This window comes from Mycteria americana, chromosome Z (genome assembly GCF_035582795.1).
Source record: "Mycteria americana isolate JAX WOST 10 ecotype Jacksonville Zoo and Gardens chromosome Z, USCA_MyAme_1.0, whole genome shotgun sequence".
NCBI lineage: Eukaryota > Metazoa > Chordata > Aves > Ciconiiformes > Ciconiidae > Mycteria > Mycteria americana.
The window spans coordinates 40,135,581-40,159,091 of record NC_134396.1 but is presented as its reverse complement, the minus strand read 5'-3'; the positions used below and the strand labels follow the sequence as shown (position 1 = coordinate 40,159,091).

At 37.0% G+C, this 23,511-nt stretch overlaps 1 protein-coding gene across 1 annotated transcript in view; it reads left to right on the top strand.

Annotated features, from left to right (window-relative positions):
- Positions 1–23,511, top strand: part of CNTNAP4 (contactin associated protein family member 4) — a 238,273-nt gene that overhangs the window by 148,745 nt on the left and 66,017 nt on the right. The window contains exons 5-9 of the mRNA XM_075526550.1: positions 8,446–8,649; positions 8,823–9,007; positions 10,977–11,120; positions 13,622–13,883; positions 22,355–22,504. Coding sequence (XP_075382665.1) covers positions 8,446–8,649; positions 8,823–9,007; positions 10,977–11,120; positions 13,622–13,883; positions 22,355–22,504 — 945 coding nt within the window. The remainder of the gene's footprint in view (positions 1–8,445; positions 8,650–8,822; positions 9,008–10,976; positions 11,121–13,621; positions 13,884–22,354; positions 22,505–23,511) is intronic.

Genomic DNA, 23,511 nt, shown 5'->3' with positions numbered 1-23,511 from the left:
TTTCCCCTTTAATTACAGTCTCAATGAGGTTTGTTAATGTGCATGATAGCTGTCCATAGGATAAACCAGGTTATTATGAGTTTTGTTTCCTTTTTTTTTTAATAGAACTCCTTTTTTACTGTAAACTTTTTAGGCCAAGGACTGCCACCTTTTATATGTTTGTAAAGTGTACATGCAGAACAAGTCTTTCTATTTTTACCTCTTTGCATTTGTGAAATAGAAAGGCTAAATAAGGGTAGTCAGTTATGGAGTTATATGAAAAATTAAGAGTTCCGCTGTATTATTTGTGTTTAGTTTTTCTCCTTCCTCACTCTATGACCTCTGCCATGTTCCTCAGTTTTCTTATTCCTCTTCTACAGTCTTTTTCATGAAAGAAAGAAAGAAAGATATTTTCTACCTCAGGTAAACTACCTGGCTTCATGTGGACTAATGAAATCTTCTTGTGCCATGACTACACAACAAACACTCGGTGCTGCCAAAAAAAACCCCACCCCAAAATCTCTCTCAGCCTCTGCTTGATAGTTCTTCCTATTTAGTCTGTGCAAAAGAGAGTGATTAATCTCTACAGACATTTCCTGTGTCTTGTTCCTGAAATGTCAGATTGTGACAATTAAGCCATACAAAACTGAGTTCAGGTTAAGCAATCTCCTGGCACTAAAAAAAAGGAAATTAGAAGTCTCTTTGGCTTACTCTTTTCTTCCTTCATTACAATGCTCTCTTTCTCATTCCATTCTCAAAAACCAGTAGGCTAAAAAAAAAAGCTTTTTGATATGACAAACATAAAGATGGTTTTAAATGCGAAAATGACAATTGTATAAAATTATAGGAGAAAGATAACTGGGAACTAAATGCACGCTATACGTTAAAACATTGTTAGATGCAGTGCTTAACAAGAAGCACTGCAGATACTGTGATACACAAACCCTCTTCAAGAGACCGCTAACACCGTTAAATGTGTTGAGGCTTTTTGAGTATTCCTTCCTGGCTGGAACGCATAAAATCGATGAGAGAGTTACATCAGTCAAAGAAAGGACTTCCCACCCTCTTCATAACTGGGATAAAGTGCTTTCAAGGGCTTGATGTGAATGTGATTGTAAAAAAGTTCATTTCAAATGTGGATGATTATGAACAATTTTAACATTCCACTTTTTTTTTTTCCAAAGGCTTTGTTTAAAGCAATACATAAATCCTGATTTACCTAACTCTTCTGAAGACTATGAACCTTTTCAGGTCTACTTTCCCCAAAACTGGAAAGGGCCAGAGCAGATTTCTCATTTGAATATAATTGGCCAGGAATAAGGATATCTAAAACCAATAAAAAATGCCAAAGAGTTTGCATGGTTTAAATTTTTTTCTTATAGAGCATTAGCATTAATTTCAATAATTTTAAAGATCAACAAAAATCAAATTGTTTTTCAAAAAAAGGTATTGCAACTAAAACTTTTGCTCAGGATGACTAGAACTCTGGATCCTATAGTGTGTGAGGAGGCCTCTAGAATTTCTAGTTTCTCAGAGGCATTTTATCACTTCCAAAGGTATTTTCACAGTATACTAAGGATTTAGATTATATTACTTTGAGAAAGACACACTGTAAATTGTGAAAACAGAAGATGAGTGTTCATAAAGCAAATCAATCTTTTTTGTTTTCCTTATTTATAACTGTAGATTAGAGAAAACCCATGGAGACTGATGTTCAAGTCCAGGGACTATTAGAAGCTGAGAGTAGTTGGTAAATTTGAAAGAGGAAAACGTTATGGCACCCTGGGTATTTGGGCTCATTCTTTCTATCCTGATAACCCTGCAGGAGACCCAAGCTTTATCTCTCACAACTCTTTCAATTTATTTCTAGTGGTAATACACAGATGGTGAAGACAAAATATGTGTGAAAGAAGTTACAAGAATTTTGGTTAACATCTGCAGCCCTTTCACAATCTTCATTCATGCATGGTGGTGGGAGGAAGGTTTAATTTTGTTTATTTTCCAAATTTGGACAGAGTATATTTTGCTTCTTAAGAGCTAGTGCTGCAGAATAGTGAAAGAGATTTTGGAGACCAGTACTAAATGTTGTTTATGCTCTTGTCTCAATAACTAATAACAATGGTATGTTCCTAATCAAAAAACCCTGCTGTAATCAGTACCTACTAAGAATATATCTAGTTAGCTGGTTTGATAGATACATAACAATGCACACGTTCTATTACTGAAGTTTTTATTGAAGCTATTAAACTGACATTCATTATTTAAATTTAGCATTGATTAATGCTTTTACTGTCCACATTCATTCAATGACACAATGAAGTATAATAGTCAACCTAAGATTCATTTTCAGGTAGAATGTCATATTTATTCATTGTACATGTGGTAAATGAATTCTTTGTAAGTAAGAAGTACATTATCAAGATGTGAAGAAAATCAAGAAACTATATTTAAAAACATAGCTGCATTCACTTGACAAGAGTTTTTGAAAATGGAATATAAATGACTGACTTTAGAGTACTATACCTAATTTGAATTGAGTTCATTTCCATGCTGAAAATGTGGAGAAATATTTTTAGTGAAATTAAATAAAGTTAGTAAATATATAATGGGTTTCCGTTGACTTGCAAGAAGTCAACCAGTCAGCTGAAGAATAACTTCATATTTTATTGAGTGTCCTTTATACCTTCATTTATTTCACAAATGTATCTTTCAAGGGTAATTACCTTTTTCTTCTTTACTTATGAACTATGAATACTATATGAGCTTTTTATAGTGTTATCAGTTCCTTTGTGTGTGTCTTGTTCAATCTGTACTGATTTTGACAGATATTCTTTCATCTTATTGGGATAAAATCAGTTGGTTCTTTTTCTTTTCTTTTCTTTTCTTTTCTTTTCTTTTCTTTTCTTTTCTTTTCTTTTCTTTTCTTTTCTTTTCTTTTCTTTTCTTTTCTTTTCTTTTCTTTTCTTTTCTTTTCTTTTCTTTTCTTTTCTTTTCTTTTCTTTTCTTTTCTTTTCTTTTCTTTTCTTTTCTTTTCTTTTCTCTTCTCTTCTCTTCTCTTCTCTTCTCTTCTCTTCTCTTCTCTTCTCCTCTTCTCTTCTCTTCTCTTCTCTTCTCTTCTCTTCTCTTCTCTTCTCTTCTCTTCTCTTCTCTTCTCTTCTCTTCTCTTCTCTTCTCTTCTCTTCTCTTCTCTTCTCTTCTCTTCTCTTCTCTTCCCTTCCCTTCCCTTCCCTTCCCTTCCCTTCCCTTCCCTTCCATTCCTTTCCCTTCCCTTCCTCTTCCCCTTCTCCTTCCCCCCTTCCCCTTCCCCTTCCCTTTCCCCTTCCCCCTCTCCTCCCCCTTCCCCTTCCCCTTCCCCTTCCCCTTCCCCTTCCCCTTCCCCTTCCCCTTCCCCTTCTCCTTTCTGTTTTCCCAAGTAAAGTGAAAGTATGTGACCTTGAAAGAAGTTAGGTAAAACAATGTCATAAATAGAAAGTAGATTTCACTGCCCACTGTCATGTAGATCCACAGTTGATCCACTGTCATGGAGCTGTAACACTCTATCTACCTTTTAGCACATTCATGAGAAGTATGAATGTAGGTAAGTCAGAAAGCATCCATTCGTAATGTAATAATGAAAATTCCTCAGTATTACTCTTTTCTTCATCTGTAAAACTTAGGAGTTTATGATTTTGTCTATTATAGTACAGAATCAAGCTGTTCAAGGGAGGTGATTGTCCCTCTCTACTCCACTCTCATGAGACCCCACGTGGAGTACTGCATCCAGTTCTGGGGTCCCCAGCACAAGACAAACATGGACCTGTTAGAGCACATCCAGAGGAGGGCCATGAAAGTGACCAGAGGGCTAAAATACCTCTCCTGTGAAGAAAGGCTGAGAGAGTTGGGGTTGTTCAGCCTGGAGAAGAAAAGTCTCTGGGGAGACCTTATTGCAGCCTTTCAATGTTTAAAGGGGGCTTATAATAAAGATGGAGAGAGACTTTTTTCCACGGCCTGTAGTGACAGGACAGTAATGGTTTTAAGCTGAAAGAGGGTAGATTTCAATTGGACATAGGGAAGAATTTTTTGTTTGTTTTTAATGATGAGACTGGTGAGGCCTTGAGAAGTTGTGGATGCCCCCTCATTGGAATTGTTTAAGGTCAGGTTGTACCAGGCTTTGAACAACTTGATCTAGTGAAAGGTGTCCCTGCCCATGGCAGGGGCATTGGAACTAGATGATCTTTAAAAAGTCCCTTCCAACCTGAACTATTGTATGATTCTATGCTATGAAGATGTCCCTGAGGTGTGTCCCCAACTGTCCCCATTGCAGGTCTTGGAGGCTCCCCTATCTGCCTGTCTGATGTGCTTTCTGGGGAGGTTTGCTGCTTGCTTGTTCAGCCTTCAGACTATCCCCCTCTGGTGCTCTTCCATATGGGCACCAACAGTACTGCCAGGGGAGACCTGGTGTGTATCAAGCATGACTACATCGCTCTAGGGGAAAGGGGCAAGGGCACAGGGTCTCAGGTGGCATTTTCCTTGTTGCTGCTGACAAAAGAGAAGTGCTTGATGAGGACTGGGTGGATCCTTTGGATCAACAACTAGTTGCACAGCTGGTGTCAGCAGCAATTATTCAGATTTAACAATCTTAGGACACTCTTTGAGGATCAAGGGTTGCTAGGAAGAGACAGAATGTAAATGATGCCCTGACAGACAGGGCAAAAGCATCTTTTCCAACAGGCAGGCCAAGCTGGTGAGGAGAATTGTAAACTAGGAATGATGTGAGAGGGAGGTGATGGTCCAAAATCAAGTGAGGAAGTGGTGGACTAGTTTGAGAAACAAAGCCATTGTGGACAAAAGAGACCACAGAAACAGCAAACCAGGGCTGAAGTTCAAACACTTGAGCATCTCAAGTGCAAAGACACAAATAGGGAAGTGCTGCTGTGAGGGCAACATGATGGGGCAAGTTCTCACACTTTTTCTGAGAAACCATCACAAGTGGATGCCTTTCTGAAGTGCCTGTGTGCTAATGCATACAACCTGGGGAACACACAGAAGAAATTGAGGTCTTCACGCATTTGAAAGACTACAATCTCATCACAACCATAGAGACATGGTGGAATAGCTCACACGACTGGAGTGGTGCCATAGATGGATACAGGCTGTTTAGAAAGGACTAGCCAGGACAACGAAGAAAGGCAGTTAACATTTATGTGAGCAGGCAGCAGAGGTGCATGGAGCTCTGCCTGGGGACAGATGATGAGACAGCTCAGAATATATAGATTAGGATTAGAGGACAGAACAAAGGTGGTGGCATTGTGGTGGATGTCTGCCACAGACTGCCTGATATGGGAGAAATGAATGAGTCCTTCTTCAGACAACTGGAAGAAGCCTTAGATTCACAGGCCTTGGTTCATATTGTGGACTTAAATCACCCTGATGTCTGCTGGTGGAACAACGTAGCAGGGCATAAGCAATCCACGAGTTTTCTGGAATTCTTTGATGATAACTTCCCAACACAGGTGATCATGGAGCTGACAAGATGACACATTCTACTGGCCCTCATACTTACAAACAAGGAAGAACTGATGGTGGACATGAAAGCTGGGGTAGCCTTTGTTGCAACAGCTATGAGTGTGATGTTTAAGATCCTGAGAGAAGGGAACAAGGCAAATAGCAGGATCACAGCCCTGGCCTTCACAAGAGCAGGCTTTTTCATGCTCAGGGACCTGATTGGAAGAGTGAGATGGGAGATGGTCCTGAAGACAAGAGGCATCCAGGACAGCTGGTTGATTTTCAAGGATCATTTCCTCCAACCTCAAGAAAGTTCTATCCCGACAAGCAGGAAATCAAGCAAAGGCAGGAGGAGGTCTGCATGGATGAGCAAGGAGCTCCTAACTGAGCTCCTAACTGAGGAATAAAAAGGAAGTGTACAAGAGGTGGATGAAAGGTCAGATGACCCAGGAGGAATATAGAAACATTGTCTGAGCATGGAGGGATGTGGTTCGGAAAGCAAAACCACCTAGATTTGAAACTGATAAATGTCATGGAAGACAACAAGAAGGGCTTCCACATGTATATCAGGAGCAAAAGGAAGACTAGGAAAAATATGGGCTTACTACTGAGTGGGGCAGGGGACCTGGGGCCAAAAGACATGGATAAGGTCAAGGTACTCAATGCCCTCCTCACCTTAGTCTTTGCTGGTTAGATTTGCCTTCAGGAATCTCAAGTCTATGCGTCCCACACCACATAACAGACTAGAGCAAGGGAGACCCTCAGTGGAGGAGGGTCAGGCTATGTAACATTTGAATAAGTTGGACATATGTAAATCCATGGACCTATTGGGATGCACCCGAGTGTTGAGGGGACTGGCTATGGTCATTCTGAGGCCACTCTTGCTTATCTTTGAAAGATAGTGGCAACTGGGAGAGGTTCCTAAAGACTGGAAGAGAGCAAATGTCACTCATATCTTCAACAAATGCAAGAAGGAATACCTTGGGAACTACAAACTGGTCAGCTTCATTTCAATCCCTGGGAAGCTGAAGGAGCAAATAATCCTAGAAACCATTTCCAAACGTGAAGGGTGAGGAAATTATTGGAAATAGCATGGATTTATGAAGGGGAAATCATGCCTGACCAAACTAAATGCTTTCTACAATAATATAACTGGCTTGGTGAGTGAAAGGAGTGTTTAGGATTCGTTATCTTGAATTTAGCAAGAGTTTTGGTGCTGTCTCCTATAACATCCTCATAGACAACTGAAAGTACAGATTATTTATGTGGACAATGAAGTGGACTGAAAACAGACTGAACTGCCTGGCTGAAGGAGTTGTGATCAGTCAGTTGACACAAAGTCAAGCTGAGCCTTTTCACTTGTCGTTTATCTCATGGGTTGATACTGGTTTCAATGCTGTTCAACATCTTCATTAATGACCTGGATGATGAGGCAGAGTGTACCTTCAGAAAGTTTGCAGCCAATAAGAATTTGGAGCACTGATTGACACACCAGAAGGTTTTGATGCCATTTAGAGGGACCCAGACAGGCTGGACAAATGGGCTGACAGGAATCTCATACTGTTCAACAAAGGGAAGTGCAAGGTCTTGCACCTGTGGAGGAATAATTCCAGCAAGGGTTTACCAGTACACACAGAGGGCTGACTGTGGCTTTGAAGAAAAAGACATGAGGGTTCTGGTAGACACCAGGTTGACCATGAGCTGGCAACACAGAAGGTCAACATCATCCTGGGCTGTTTTAGGAAGAGTGTTGCCAGCAGGTCGAGGAAGGTTATCCTTCCCCTCTACTCAACCGTGGTAATGAGACATGTCTGAATTGCTGGGTCCAGTTCTGGGATCCCTACTGCAAGAAAGACAGGGACATACAGGGGTCAATCCAGCAAAGGGCCACAAATATGATTAAGGGACTGGAGTATCTGCTGTATGAGTAGAGGTTGAGAGAGCTGGGACTGGAGAGTAGAAAGCTTGGGAGGAATCTTACCCATGTGTATTAATACCTGATGGGACACAGTAAAGAAGATGGAGACAGGATCTTTTCAGTGGTGGCCAGTGACAAGACAAGAGCTAATGGGCACAAACTGAAATAGTTTTTTACTGTGAGGCTGGTTGAACACTGGCATGGGTTTCTCAGAGAGGTGTAGTCTTTACTCTTGGAAATACGTAAAACCTAACTGGACACACCTAACTGGACCCTACGAAACCTGCTGGAGCTGTCCCTACTTTGAGTGGGGAAGTTGGACAGGATGATCTTCAGGGGTACATGGCAACCTCAACCATTCTGTGATTCTGTGATGCCCATACTGGAAAACTGATGATACAAAGTCCTGTATTCCAGTACTGAAACTGTAATTCAGCTTAATTAAAGTCATAATTTGTTTATGATGCCAGGAAAAAAACATTTGATGAAGAGAACCAGGCGCTACTCACAGCTGACAGGTTTTCATCTTAGAATATTTTTATTTCCTTCCTAGAATAGTAAGCCAAGAAATTATTTTGAACTACTGTAAAAATATCCAGATTGATTTTTTAATAGTGGCTTAAATCTACAGCCTGAATGAAGGCCCTGAAAATCAGTTAAATGTAATGGATTTGATTTTTTTCTTCTTTATTTTGTTAATTGGAATTAATTGTGGATAAATTAAAGGAGATTTTCACCCTAAGAATACAGTAAGAACAGAAATGGTCAAAGTAATTCATGGATCCAAAGCAAAGAAGACCTTTCAGCATGTGAGATTAGTACTAGATTGGAATAGAAGCCAGATCTCTTCTGCTCACCTTACTTTATTATCTAGTGATAGCATCATCATTAAAACAGGACAGCCTTAACATTTGGAGAACAGGAACAGCAGGAATAAGCTACACGTTACTGGGCACAGGTGAACCTGGGTTGTTAGTGGTAGGATTTCATATCATACTGAAGTAACATGCAACTGTTGTTTTAGACATAGCATTATACATTACCTTTCATTTCTTTACTTCTAGGGTCCGAGGTGGTTGGCTTTGATGGGAAAAGTTGTCTAATTTACACATTTAATCAAAAACTCATGAGTGCACTGAAAGATGTGATTTCTCTGAAGTTTAAGACAATGCAAAGTGACGGAATTCTTCTCCACAGAGAAGGACAAAATGGAGACCACATCACCCTGGAATTAAGTAAAGGGAAGCTATCCCTACTCATTAATTTAGGTAATAGCTACAGTCTCATAAAGTCTAATACAGTTATTAGGTATTATTTGACTAAAACTTCTTTTAATTTGTTAAGTGGACTTTAATGTATTTAGTATGATAAACTAGCGGTATATATTTGAATAATTATATTTTTATATGGAATTAATAGCTTTTATTTTCCTTCTTTCAAGGTGATACTAAAACTCATCCCTCTAATGCCCAAATTAATATTACGCTAGGCAGCCTTTTGGATGATCAACACTGGCATTCTGTTCTCATTGAGCACTTTAACAATCAAGTAAACTTCACAGTGGATAAACATACTCATCATTTTCATGCAAAAGGAGACTTCAATTATTTGGACCTTGATTATGAGGTGTGAAAATTACCTTTCCTTTACTACATTTATGAACTTTGTTATGTAAATGCAGTGAAACAAGCAAATGAGACTATAAACTTAAGGAAGTTTGTAGTGCTTAAGATTTTAGGGATTTTCCATCTCCTAAAGGAATGAATCAAAGAAAAAGAGATGTGCTGGCTCCACTAGCCTTGCAACTCAAAATTTTCAAAAGACCATCTTTTTCATCACAGAATTCATTATTTTCATATCTTTGTTTCAGTAGTGCTGCACATGTGGTAAACAGTATGTAAACATAAGGAATGAGCCCCAACTCAAAGTTATTATTTTATGGCTTGATGAAAATTACAATAAATCAGCATAAAACCATTTTAGAAATGTTTAGATTAAGACTTAAATTCCTGTTAAATCTGGAAAATATACTATGAAAAAATCTTGCTTACACAAATGGTAGATTCATGAAAGGGAGCAGATGTAATTTACTGTGACATTTTCCCACCTATGGTTAAAAATACCACTATTTCACAGTTGTAATGTGATGACTGGCTGCTTTATGTTTGCCCCTGTCCTGTTTGTTGGATGAGACAATGAACGATACAGCAGAGTGTCTGGAACCCGCAGATCTAAATTACTTTATTCTACTCATTCAAGTTTTTAAGCAGTTTAGAGTAAGATTTCATGCTGTTCCGTGTCTGCTTTATCCCATTTCAAAAATATAATTCACAAGATTAAAGTCATGATTCTGCTTAAAATTTCTGAATCTAAGCCACAATGCCAAGGCTTGGAGGATCATGCGAATTAAAAAAAAAAGAAAAGAGAAAAAAAAAAGGGAAAAACAAATGTTAGTTTTAACTGATTGGCAAACAGATTTATTTTACTAAATCAACCAGTATTGCAAATTAATTTTTCCTCTCTTTCACATACTGTAGTTTGAAGTATGTGCTACCAATACAAAGTAGAAAGGAAAGCAAAAGCTGGAAAAAAGCCTAAAAACTTCAAAAAAAGTATGAACTGTATTTAGAATTGCACTTCTGACTATAAACATTCCTCAATTTAATAATTTAATGAAACATGATATATTTAATTTGGGTTTTTTTTCATAAAATAATTTTAAATGTTAAGTGAAATTTCAAAATTAAAAGACAAATATTTGAAACTGACCTTTTCTACAATGTCAACCAAAATAGCTTTGAAATTAGTGAGTTCAAAAGTTCACTTAAACTGGCATCCTGTTTCTGATGGTGCCCAAGAGTGGAAACATAGACCAGACTATAACTCAGGCCACCCTTATGGCAATGATTTTCTAAAATAATCTACTGCTTTCTAACAGTTTCTGCCTCAGGGACTTACTAAGACAGAGTGATATTCTTGAATTTAATAGCTCTCAATGGATTTTAGTTTTATTAAATCTTCCAATCTCTTTCTGAACCCAAGTAAACCTACAGCACCACATCAAGTAACTGCATAGCCTAAGCATTTTGAGAGGAAAAAGTATCTCCTTTCATTTGTTTCGAATCTGCCCGAGAATAATTTAATTTGATGCACTCTTGTTCTCTATTACAGTAGTTATGATTTGCACACAGTGGAGAAGTCAGGCTCAAATTTCCTAAAGAAGTTGTTAGTGAATTCTCTTCTCCCTTTTTGCACTGTCCAGCATGGTCTGCATGTACTGGGCCTTGTCCTTCTTCTTGGTTTGGCAGCTGTAATAGACCCTGAAAACAGATAATACTTTATACTAAGCAACTGTTAAGAGGACTCAGAAGAAAAAAAGTGCCAACATTTCAGAATATTTTAATCCATACATGACTTCATATAGAGTAATTTTTGTTAGCCTGTTCTTATAATATGTAGGTGTGACACAAGGAAATATCCAAGAAGTAGCAGATTCATTATTGGCCAGTTTTTGACTTCTGCTCTTACGCTGTTGGCAACTTCTTTCCTTAGAAAATTACTTAATAGTATCATTGATTTCTCTTCTCTTTCTAAGCTCAGCTTTGGAGGGATGCCAGTGCCTGGAAAATCAAGGACATTGTCACGCAGGAACTTTCATGGGTGTTTTGAAAATATTTATTATAATGGAGTGAACATTATTGACCTGGCCAGGAAGCATAAATCTCAGATCTACTTTGTGGTAAGAGATTCATAGTTAAGAAAGAATAAATAAGTAAAACAGAGAAAAGGAAAAGACCACAGCCACTTTCATATGCAACCTGTTAACACACAGTTCTAGTAAAGTCTATGTTGTTTAATGAAAGAAAAATCAAGGAATCGCCTAATTGAGTTATTTTATATTTGCTGCTGTACAGACTCAGCCAGTAGACAATGCAGGATGCATTCTATTCTTCAGCTCTTTAGCTGATATTTACATGCGTGTGGTATCTCACTGTTGTGTGGTACCTCACTGTCATGCATGTAGAAAAGCCAGTGAGTAAAATAAGATGTATCTGAAGTCATTGAAGCTCTGGCTTTGAATTTTCTACCTCACTAGTAAGAACAGAAGCAGTATGTTTTAAAAACCTTCTGTTGCTGAGGACATTGATCCACTCTGTTTTCTCCAGAGCATTGTAATTTTGATAGATAAATTCTGTTTGTCAATGTATACTGCCCTTTATCTGAAGCGCTGTAGTTTAGGTTGGTGGGTTTAATGAATTTATTGTGACATGGCCAACAGTTGTGTTAGCCAAATCCCTACCATTTAAAGAAATGGTTCCAATAACAAACCAACTTCCTTCTATGTTACAGAAGGTTTTCTATAATTTTTACTAAGTCCTTTGGGTTTTTTTTCCAGTAGTACAAGAGCCATTTCTATTTGCAGCATTTATTTATTTATTCAGCAGCAGGAAATATAGAGATATGATGGAAACAATCAGTTCAAAATAGTAAACAAAATATGAAATGCTTTCAAGCTTCAAATCTTTTGATTTGGATTTCAGTTCAGAATATGAACAATCAAATTTGATTCTCTGTCCCAGAAAAAATGGATGACAGGCATCTCTTCTCATATGAAGCTCATCTGAAATATTCCAGAATTAACTAAACTGATACCTCCGTATAATATCCTGTCCATGATGCTGATGGACGTTGGGGAGAGGGCAGTTATAGGAGCCTCTGTGAGGACTAGTGAAAGGGGAGCTATGAAATTATTGTCATAGCAAATTTCATCATCTTAACCTCAAATGATTTAAACTGTTGTGCTACTTCCAAAACTATTTAGGAGATATTTTATAATGTAAATGTGCCAGAAAGTATCTATGTTACGATAGAATCCTTGTTAAATAGCCACTTTGCTGGTCTGATATAGTATCAGGCAGCTGTCTGGATAACGTGAAGGAGGAATCTGAAGATGGTAAGCTTTTAGCGTTTAACAAGGTTTATTAATCTGATCACTGCCTTTTCACTATAGGTCAGTTCAATTGACTATTGATTTCTCTACAGCTGAGTTCGTAAGACAGAGCTTTTATTTACTTATATATTTTCCTTGAAGAAAATGAAAACAGATAAACTTTAATGTCTTGCCATGACAGGGGCTAGTGAGTATTGTTCTTAAATAGATATTTTAGCTTTTTACTGTAAGGTCAAAGTTTTATGTATGTTCAAAAGTTTAAAAGTTCTTTGTGTTGAACAGAAGGTAAATGTACTTTAAATTTTAAAGACGTTAATCTTTCAGTAATCATCTGTACAGAACAAATTAGTTACAGCTCAAATGGTGCCAGCAAGTCATTAGGTCAAAGTGCATATTGTATCACTATCCAGAGTCATAAAGTATTAACTGGCTCTGACTCTAGACGCAAAAAACACATTATTCCCATTTCAGTCTTCTTATCTGTATCACTCAGTAAAACCACAGATGCATGTTAAGCTCAGAGTTTGTCAATGAACTCACCTGCAAGTTTACTTAGGTACCTAAGAGCCAGTGATTTCAGAAGCAGTCAAGCACAAAATAAAGGCTCGGTGCCTGAATACAACTCAAGATCTGGTCCATATGGGCCTGCTTGCCTTCTGATTTATGAAGTATGTGTTTCACATTTGTAAGTAGCAAGAGTTTATACGGGGAATTTTCTCTGACTATTTGTGAAAACAAATACTGGGGCCAGTGCACATCTCCAGTTGCATTGATTTGGAAAGCATGGTTTTTTTTCTCAAATTTAACACTGCCTTAAACAATCAGTTGCCAAGCTCAACATTTTTCTCTGCATACAAGCATTTAGATCTGTGTAAACATTTGTACCAAACTTTGTATTCAGTGGTATTTTATCTGACATTCAGAAGTTTGTCAAGTCCCTAGTGCTTCCTGAGGCTGAGCCAAAATAGAAACAAAGCAGGTCTGTCTAACTCCTGAAGTACCATTAAATCACTCATGTAATTTAGGTTCTTACCTCATTCACTCAAAGGTCCTTGCCACTCTTTGTTCAGGCAGATATGTCTGTTCTGGTCAAACAACTAGATAAACATTTCTCAAACTGATGATGTTCTTATGTATTCCTACTTGATTTTTAGACTAACACATTCAAGTATTACAAATATTAGGTTCTATGCACAATGTTTCAAAACTCTGTAGTTTCCATACAAAAGTTCTCATGACTGTTTTTCCCCGAATGTTCCTAATGCCATATTTGTTTCATTTCTTTTTAGGGCAACATGTCCTTCTCGTGTTTAGAGCCACAGGTGGTTCCTGTTACATTTCTGAGCTCCAGTAGTTATCTGACACTGCCAGACACATCAGGGCAAGATGAAGTATTCATCAGTTTCCAGTTTCGCACCTGGAACAAGGAGGGACTTCTGTTATCTAGTAGACTACACCAGGCTTCAGGTGGTTTCCTTTTATATCTGAGTGATGGAAAAGTTAAAATCAGTCTTCATAAACCAGGAAAAACACTGAGTGACATCACTGCAGGTAACAGAAATGAAGAAAAAAAATTCCAAGATTCCTACACATAAAAAAATAGGTTAATGTAAAGTCATTTAAATTACTACCTAGATTCTTGACTTAGTTTTATGATGAGTATGTGTGTAACTATGCTTTAATTGTGTGCATTTTAATCCCAAATGTTTCTAAATACTTTCTTCTCTCACAAACATGTATATATGTTTTTTTCCCCATGACTGAGTAGAAATTACTTGCAATTATATAGGCTGCAAAGTTGGGTCCTTAGCTTTACATGCATACACTATGTAAAGCTCATGTGTATAATCTGGGAAATTTGAGACATCTAAGCAACTTTTTCAGCTGTGAAGTGTAAACAAGCTAATTTCTTACTCTGTCAAGCTAAGCCATTAAGATGTTTTTCACCATTTGTCAGTGCATTCACAGGGCATCAAGTAACTCATCTTTCTATAAAGTTATACATTATTATAAATATTATGTTTGTTATTTTCTAGACTTCTCAATTACAGAGCTGTCCATTAGATCTGAACAGTGGATGCCAATACGAGGTTCTGTTCCAGAAAGCTGGGGCAAGTTTGAGTCTACATTTAAAAAAAAAAAAAAAAAAGGATTTATAATAAGGACAAAGAGAAATGGAGAATTTGAGGAGACTGAATAATTGAGAGCTGAAGGGTCACTTTTGTAGTTAATCACTGATTTGTGACTAGTCGTTGCACACTACTTTTGGTAGTGTGCACTGCTAGGCAGCCCTCAGGGTGGAGCTGAGATTTCCGGAAAGCATACCCTCTAGTCTTCTTCTGAACCATTTCCCTGTTGGTAAACCAATACAGAATGACAAGAGGATGAGGCAAATATAGTAAGATACAGTCATGTTAGAGAGTATCCAATTGGGATTCTGAGAAGCAGCTCCCAGCTTTGACTCAGCTTGGGAGCAAGGGGACTTTCCCTTTCACAAAAAGGCTCCTCAGTTTTTCTGAGTGCTGTTAGCACTTGATGTAAGAACAGCAAGACTGCTGGCCCAGTCAGGAATCTCCTTCTTTCATGAAATGTGGAAGCAGGACAGAGCCGGCAACATCTCCATCTTCCATGACCTTTTAAAAAATGGTTAGAAGCAGTAACATCACCATGTGATAATATCAATACCTTCACCTAGCAGTGCTTCATCAGTACTACACTATGCTCTGACACTCTATGCATCACAGCCACCTCAGAGTTTCTCATCCTTTATGTAAAAAGGCAGAATTGAATTTTGCCCTTTTCTTGTAGAAGGATAAAATGGTCATTCCAGAATGAGTTCTCAGACAGGAAAAACAGGACTAGAGAGATTAGGCAGATAAATGAGATTCCAAAGAATATATGAAGATGAGGAAATGAGGCTGGGATTTGAGTGGTTTCTGTATGGACAAAGAAGATGACCAGAGACCACTAGCTGAAGGAATATGTCATAAAAGCAATGGGTAATTTGGCTGTAGAAAACATAATGATGATATCCAAAACATCAGTTGATCCTAGATTTATTTTGAACTGTACACAATTATATATTTCATATTTATAAAGCAGGAATATTATAAATGAAAAAGAGGCCAAGTTAGTTCCAGTAATGTAATGTGTAAACTGAATTAACAGGTGAATAACAAGTAGGTAAACTGCATTTTGCATTGGTACTTAGAAAACAAGTTAAGGATTTGAATGTGTGAAGACTTTAATCTTGTATAGAGTATATTCGTTGGAGTGATAGGAACCAAACCAAAGACATCTTTCAGGAGAGTTTTCAAGCCAGGATGTAGAGAGCTTAATGATGTTGTTTAGTGCTAGTTTGTGTTGAGCAATAACAAATACAGTAAGTAAACTAAGCAGTTACTGAAATAAAAATAAAAAATAAATACTAAAATAATTATCATAAAAATCAAAGCTCCCAAATCTCTTTCAAACCCCACAGAATTAAAAAAGTCATGTAAAAGAGGGAGAAAATTTCACAAAAAATATTATAATCAGTACAAACACAAAATAAGCATCATTTATCTAAAATGTTCACACATCATGTGCTTGGCAGTGTAAGACAGACAAAGACAGCAAAGCAGAGCCAAGCAGAGCAAAGAAACAGCCACAGGATTTGAAGATGAGTCCTCCTTAATCTTAGTTCTGTGCCCCTGTTTCTTTTTGATTGATTCCTTCCTTCAATTCCTGATACAAAATGAAAATTCCTTTGAGAGGTAAAAAAAAGAAAAAGAAAAAAATAAGAAGTTAAACATAACTCTGAAGCTCATTATGTTTGTACAGGTGTATAATGATTAAAAGTAAAATTTTTATCAGTTGATTATTTTAATTCAGGAAAAGACTGTAAGCCAGTAATGACCATGGATAACGCTGGAATTTATATAAATACTTTGATCCTGGTTCTGTGGGTGATAATAGGATCAGCCCTGGTATTTGTTATAATCTAAAATAACTGATGCACAAAGAGTACCATTTAAATGACAAGAGGTTTCCCAAGGCTCACCATTTCAAAATGTTAATTCCTTAGTAAAAATGTCAGTGGTGTGTAGTTAACAGTGATGAATTTGGTTTTTTAGGAGCTATTTCAATTGCAGTTCAATTAGGTGATGTATGTTAAAGAAACTATTGCCATGCAGTGTCATTTTAACAGACCAGCTGAAGGTGGTGGCACATTTAACAGCTGTAGGCTTGCACATAGAACAATTGTCATGGTTTAACCCCAACCAGCAACTAAGCACCACACAGCCAATCTCTCACTCCCCCCGAGTGGGATGGGGAAGAGAATCGGAAGAGTAAAAGTGAGAAAAATCATGGGTTGAGATAAAGACAGTTTAATAGGTAAAGCAAAAGCCGTGCATGCAAGCAAAGCAAAACAAGGAATTCATTCACTACTTCCCATGGGCAGGCAGGTGTTCAGCCATCTCCAGGAAAGCAGGGCTCCATCACACGTAACAGTTACTTGGGAAGACAAACACCATCACTCCAAATGTCCCCCCCTTTCTTCTTCTTCCCCAGCTTTATATACTGAGCAAAGGGTATAGAATAGCCCTTTGGTCAGCTGGCGTCAGCTGTCCCAGCTGTATCCCCTCCCAGCTTCTTGTGCACCTGGCAGAGCATGGGAAGCTGAAAAGTCCTTGATTTAGTATAAGTACTACTTAGCAACAACTAAAACATCTCTGTATTATCAACACTGTTTTCAGCACAAACCCAAAACATAACTCCATACGAGCTACTGCGAATAAAATTAATTCTATCCGACAAAACCAGCACAGCAATTTATTCAGTTTCAAAGTTGCAACACAATACATAACATGTTAGCTGAAACACCCCAAAATAAATCTTGACACTCTATGCTGAAACATAATTTAATGTTCTCATGCTATGTTAAGCTTACTCTTCATAAAGTCTAACAGGAGGAATTGTGTTTGTCTTTGTGAAGACAGAAACTACTGCAAAACCATCTTATTCTGTTCTGAGAAAGAAGTTATCTAACAAAACCATACGGGGAACTTTTTCTTGAGTTTTTGAAGTGTTTATTGTTACACTCACTGAAGCAATTCAAGTCTGCGTTTGGAGATTGAGTAATTAAATTATGGATGGCTGGACAGGTTTGTTCCCCTACAGGCAAGGACTTATGACCTGACTTTCGTACACACACACAATATTTGGTAATTAAATCAGAGCGTATTTCTTTGTGCACAGTTCTTAAATTCATTATCATGTGTTTTTTAAAGATTTCTTCAACCATAAAAAAAAGAGGAGAATGGCATGTTAATTCATGAGTGATTAAATTATAATAAGCCGTATCCTTCTTTTACAGTATAGTTGTTTAATATCTTTCTTTTGTAGCCTCTTTGGCAAGCTGGTCATCAAATATTCACAAAGAAATAACATAGATTAAAAAACAGAAATTAACACGAAGTTAATTTGTGTTGAATGATGAGACCAAATTGAATTACAACATGTATAAATGTTTGAGATCTTATTACTCAGTTTATTCATATGACCCTGTCTTTATATGCAGCTTTTAATTTCTATGCAGCTTTTAATTAAGTGATGTTGACAATCATTGCATTTGGTGGTTATATTTCAGACTAATCTATAAATTACTTTCTCTAAACTAGTTTTTTGTTTCTCACTGATCTCCTAATAAGCTATATACATTGTCTTTTTATATATGTGTTCCTAAGGTTGGATGTCATTGTTCTGCAAGACCTCCCACAGACCTTTTTTTAGTACTTAGGTATTAAAATGATGGAGGTACTCCTAATGAGAATAAATGGTTATCTTCTTTAATAGATACCTTATTATGCACTAGAAGTTTAATTGCTGTTTTTTCCTCACTTGTTTCTGGTAAAGCATTTTTAAAACTCCTAGTAGAGCACCAGACAATATAATTTTCAGATGGAATGGAAATGTTAGCAGTCTGTTGGCATCCACCATTTATATGTCATACCACTCTGTGGCTTCGAACAGGCAAATGTGAATTTAATCAAGGTTCTCAATTTGAGGGCTACAATGAGGTGTTTTCTCAGGAATGTCTTGTGCTCCCACAATGGCATTCCTCAGTCCCCAGACTTAATGAAAGGGACTTTTGGGAAGTCTTAACTTGAGCTAAACGAACAACATTTAGTATCTCTAATCATGCCAGCCTGTATGAAGAGGAGATAAAATATCCATCCCAAAATCATTTAGTAGGTCAGTATGATGAACTACAATAAACAAACCAAAAAGTGCAAAATTCATATAATCAATTTTCCAGTAACCAAAATACTTTTCTACTTCAGTCATTCATTCAATCTCCTTCTTTATGTTAAGGCATTCTCTTACCTACCTTGACAGTCAAATATTGCAATATTTGGAATAGGCTTTTCTCACCAGAACAAAAAGTTACTGAAGCAGGATGCAAAACTAAGACTTAAAAGCAATTATCCTTGCAACAATTGAAAGGAAATTATAGAATTTATTGTTAGATTTAATATCTTCAGTAATGACATATATAGTGGGATTGAGTACATCCTCAGCAAGTTTGCTGATGACACGAAGCTGAGTGGTGCAGTTGATTCACTAGAGGGAAGGGATGCCATCCAGAGGGACCTTGGCAGGCTTGAGGAGTGGGCCCATGTGAACCTCATGAAGTTCAACAAGGCCAAGTGCAAGATCCTGCACCTGGGTCACAGCAATCCCCAATATCAGTACAGACTGGGGATGAATGGATTGACAGCAGCCCTGCAGGGAAACACTTGGGGATACTGGTGGATGAAAAATTGGAGATGAGCTGGCAATGTGTGCTTGCGGCCCAGAAAGCCAATCGTATCCTGGGCTGCATAAGAAGAAGTGTGGCCAGCAGGTCAAGGCAGGTGATTCTCCCCCTCTGCTCCACTCTCATGAGACCCCACCTGGAGTACTGCATGCAGCTCTGGGGTTCCGAACAAAAGACAGACATGAACCTATTAGAGTAGGTCTAGAGGAGGGCCACATCATGGTCAGAGGGCTGGAACACCACTCCTATGAAGAAAGGCTGAGAGAGTTGGGGTTGTTTGGCCTGGAGAAGAGAAGGCTCTGGGGAGACCTTACTGTGGCCCTTCAATACTTAAAAAGGGGCTTATAATAAGGATGAAGAGATTTTTTTCCCCAGGACCTGTAGTGACAGGACAAGGGGTAATGGTTTTAAACTGAAAGAAGGTAGATTTAGATGTCCCACCTCTGGAAGTGTTCAAGGTCAAGTTGTATGGGGCTTTGAGCAACCTGATCTAATAAAAGAAGTCCCTGCACATGGCAGAGAGATTGGACTAGATGATCTTTAAAGGTCCCTTCCAGCCCAAACTATTCCATGATTCTATGATTACTAAAGGTATAGACAGCATATTGCAGAGATATGATTGAGGAAAACATCATTCACTTGAAGTACATCTACAAATAAATAAATTCCTTGCTTAATCTTAGAGATGAGGTGAAAGAAGCTGGACCTTATTGGTAGCTGGGGATGGAGGCTAGAAAGAGGGAAATAAGAAAGTAAGGAAATAATTCCCTTTTCAAAAATTATTTTCTGAAATTACTAATCTTAAAACCACAGTGTGACAAGTAGCATTATACACTATATTTTATAATTTAGTTTCTTATTGAAGGATAATTCTACAATAATTCGTAGAATAAAACTAATTATATTACTGGGAATTGGGAAAAAAACTTTATCAGACTTAATTTTCTGTGCTTTAAAGAATACATTATTCATATTTTTTGTTTTAGCATAGCTATTATCTCTTTGATGAAAGAGTGTAGTTCACTGAGGTTCACAGTGGTATAAAAGACCTAAGGATGCTTTATATATTTGTGATTCTTTGTTGATTTTTGTTTGAAGTTAGTAAAACCTTTTGATATATTTGATGAGTTCTTGCTGTAAAATAGTACTAAAAACATAGGAGAGATAAATAATAGGACTCATTAATTTTAGAAACTTCATTATATAGTGTGACTCATCTATACCTATGATATTGCAAGGCAGCAATAATATTTTTCTAATGCTTTATCTACTCTGTTTTTTAAATGTCTGTTACACATCATATTATCTAGCCGAAATATAACTAGAGCTAAAATGGCTAGGTATTTTCTTGATCCTCATCTCAATAGTATGCCAACCCTAACATAAAATACACCAGCCTGAAGGCTGCTGTAAGTTATATTAACTGCTACCAGTACAAAGGGACTTCTTCAGCAGTTGGACATCTCAAAAATATAGAGAAACGCTAGTCACTCCTGCCACATTGCCTGTAGGGTTATGTAAATCCTTGTTACCAAAAGATTACCCCTCTACAGGTGACCTTTTTGTAGCCAGATGTAACAGCATTAATACTATTTTATATTGTGTGGAATAAGGTTTCCAATTTTTATTTCAGTAAAAAGTCCATCTCTATAAATATCATGAATATGAAGTTTTACAGAAGTAGAAAATACACCTATTTACCCAGAAAATTAGTGATAGCTTTAATGCTGATGATTTGCTCTGACTGTAAGTGTACTGCTCCTGTTAGCAAACTCAAATGCCACTTCTCATAGAAGATTGCAACCAAAATAAGTAATGGCCAGAATGGTATCAAAAAACCGTGACTGCGGTCCCGTGCTTTCTGCTGTTATCTTAGAAAGGTGAATTGTTCCTGAAAGTGCAATGCAAAGATAAGAAGGTCTGTTAGCCATAGTTTTTATATAATTCCACTGAGGCTGGGGATAAAGCAAAATGTTTAAGGTTTCTTGTTATGTGGTTCCTAATAAATATAGTGGTTGAATAAGGAAACAAATAATAGAAAAGGTGTATAAGACTAATAATATATTAAATATATTAGAGAAATTTTCTAGATGATAATTTATCTGAATTTATAATGTGATTCTAAGACTTATCTCTTGACTGTATGCTGATCTTGTGTTTAGGCTGTGGTAGTTAACAGCATATGGATCCTAGTTATGATGTAATTTAGTTATTTGAACCTTCTCATCTTTCTGTTTTTAATTCTTTTCCTTCTGTTTGAACTCATCAGTTAACTGGTGGACTATTTCTGTAGAATATACAATACATTCTAGGGAGGATTATATAAATACATGAAATTTCAAGAAGGAAATCACAGATCACAAATCATAGGCACTCTGCAGTCGACAAAAGACTTTACATAATTCAAATGTTGTAATCTTTGTTGTTCACCAAAAGAAGTATCTCTGTTCTGAAGAACACTCAAGAACATGATTGACTTAAAGCACTTCTTAAAGATAATAATGTGCTTACATACTGCCCTGTATAAAATTTATTTAAGTATATATATGTAAGTGCTTTCCAGAATCAGGGCTCTAGGTTTATTGCTTTGTGGCACCTTACACCTACACAGCCACAGGTAATGTAAATTGGGGTTAGAGGCTAAACTCTCAGAAAAATTTCCCATACATTTCCAATAAAAGAGACAACTGAAATAAAAATGATCTTGTGACATTGACATGACTGTTGCTGAAGCTTTTAGCATCTACAGGATTTTGCTATTTTACTGGATTGTAATATAATGACTACCTTTGATTTTAAAAGATGAAGAAATCCTTTGTAACAGTGAAGTAAAAATGTGTATTATGTGTAAAATACTGTATCAGCCATCACAATTATATCTTAATGATAACTTCTTAGATTGGGAGCATACTCTTCATAGTCACTACATTAAATGGATGTATTACTGATAATTAGGAGTATTACAATAGTAAGGCTTATTCACGGAAGCATTTTATTTTTTCTTTATCAGATGTGAAGCAAGGGGACAGGCAAAGGTTCTGTCTTCACAAAAGACATTTGTGTTCTTTATTAATTTTTTTTTTCCTTTCATTATCGCTTGGAGTTTTATGTGGGCTATGATTGCTCTACCAGTCTCTCCTCCTTTCAAGTCTATAACATTGAGGTAGTATAACAAATAATGGATGTCTATACTTCATTTCACTTTTTATTTTCTTTCCAGGTGCTGGATTAAATAATGGCCAGTGGCATTCTGTATCCTTCTCTGCCAAAAGGAATCGTATCAGTGTAATAGTGGACAATGATGTGACCTCATCTGCTCATGCCTCCATACCTCTGCAAATTTATTCAGGAGATACTTTCTACTTTGGAGGTGATGCTTTCTACTTTGGAGGCTTTCTACTTTGGTTCTGTTTATTTATGCTGGCAATATCCCACAGTTAAATATCAATTTTTCCTGACATATTTAATCAAATGGCAAGAATTATTTGGCTTGCCTCAAGTCTTCTTTGCCTAGCTTGGATATCTCTCAAAGGATCTGGTTTTCAGCTGCTGCTATGATGTTTTTGAGTGTGTTTCCTTAAAATTTTATAATGTTGGGTAGAAGAAATTACCACCCTAAATCTTTGGTCACTTTTTGGAACATCGTTTTCTAGTATCATATTTTAAGTTATCAAACTGAATATAGTCTGGCTGACAATCAGACAGACACACAAAGGTCTCTCTTGTTGCATGCTTATTGTGTGGCTAAACCAATTTTTTGTGAGAATCTTCCACTGGGATGTCTTCAAGTTTTCACCTTAAGTGAATGCTTACTTACTTGTGCAAACATCCTCTTTATAGGATATACACTTTTAATTTTTTATTTTATTCTTACCACAGTGACATAACTTTCCTATGTTTGGAGAATATAACTGGTGCCTAAAAACTACATTTATATATCACCATTTCCCTAGGAATATTGACAATTATCTCTCACCAAGTGATTTTGTCATTAATCACATATATTGTTACTGATAGAGTTGAGCGGGTTGTTATGTCTAAATCAATTGGGAATGGACTACTGAATAGCAATGTTAAACAGCATCTGAATGCATTATTCAACACTAGCCTAATGCCTCATCTCTGAGTAGCTTAGGAATTAATGACTGAACTATTCATTAACAATTCTCAGATTTCTGAGAAAATTGAAAAATGTATACAAACCCCTAAATGAGTATGGACCAAGACATTGCCCATAGATCAGTTGCCTTGAAACAATAAGTTGTAAATAAATTTCATGCTCACAAGCAGACAGTAAATATAGGAACTGGTACATGAGGATCCATGTGACTTTTCACCTCTGGCATCTAGCCTTCTCTACTAAAGATACCCCTATCA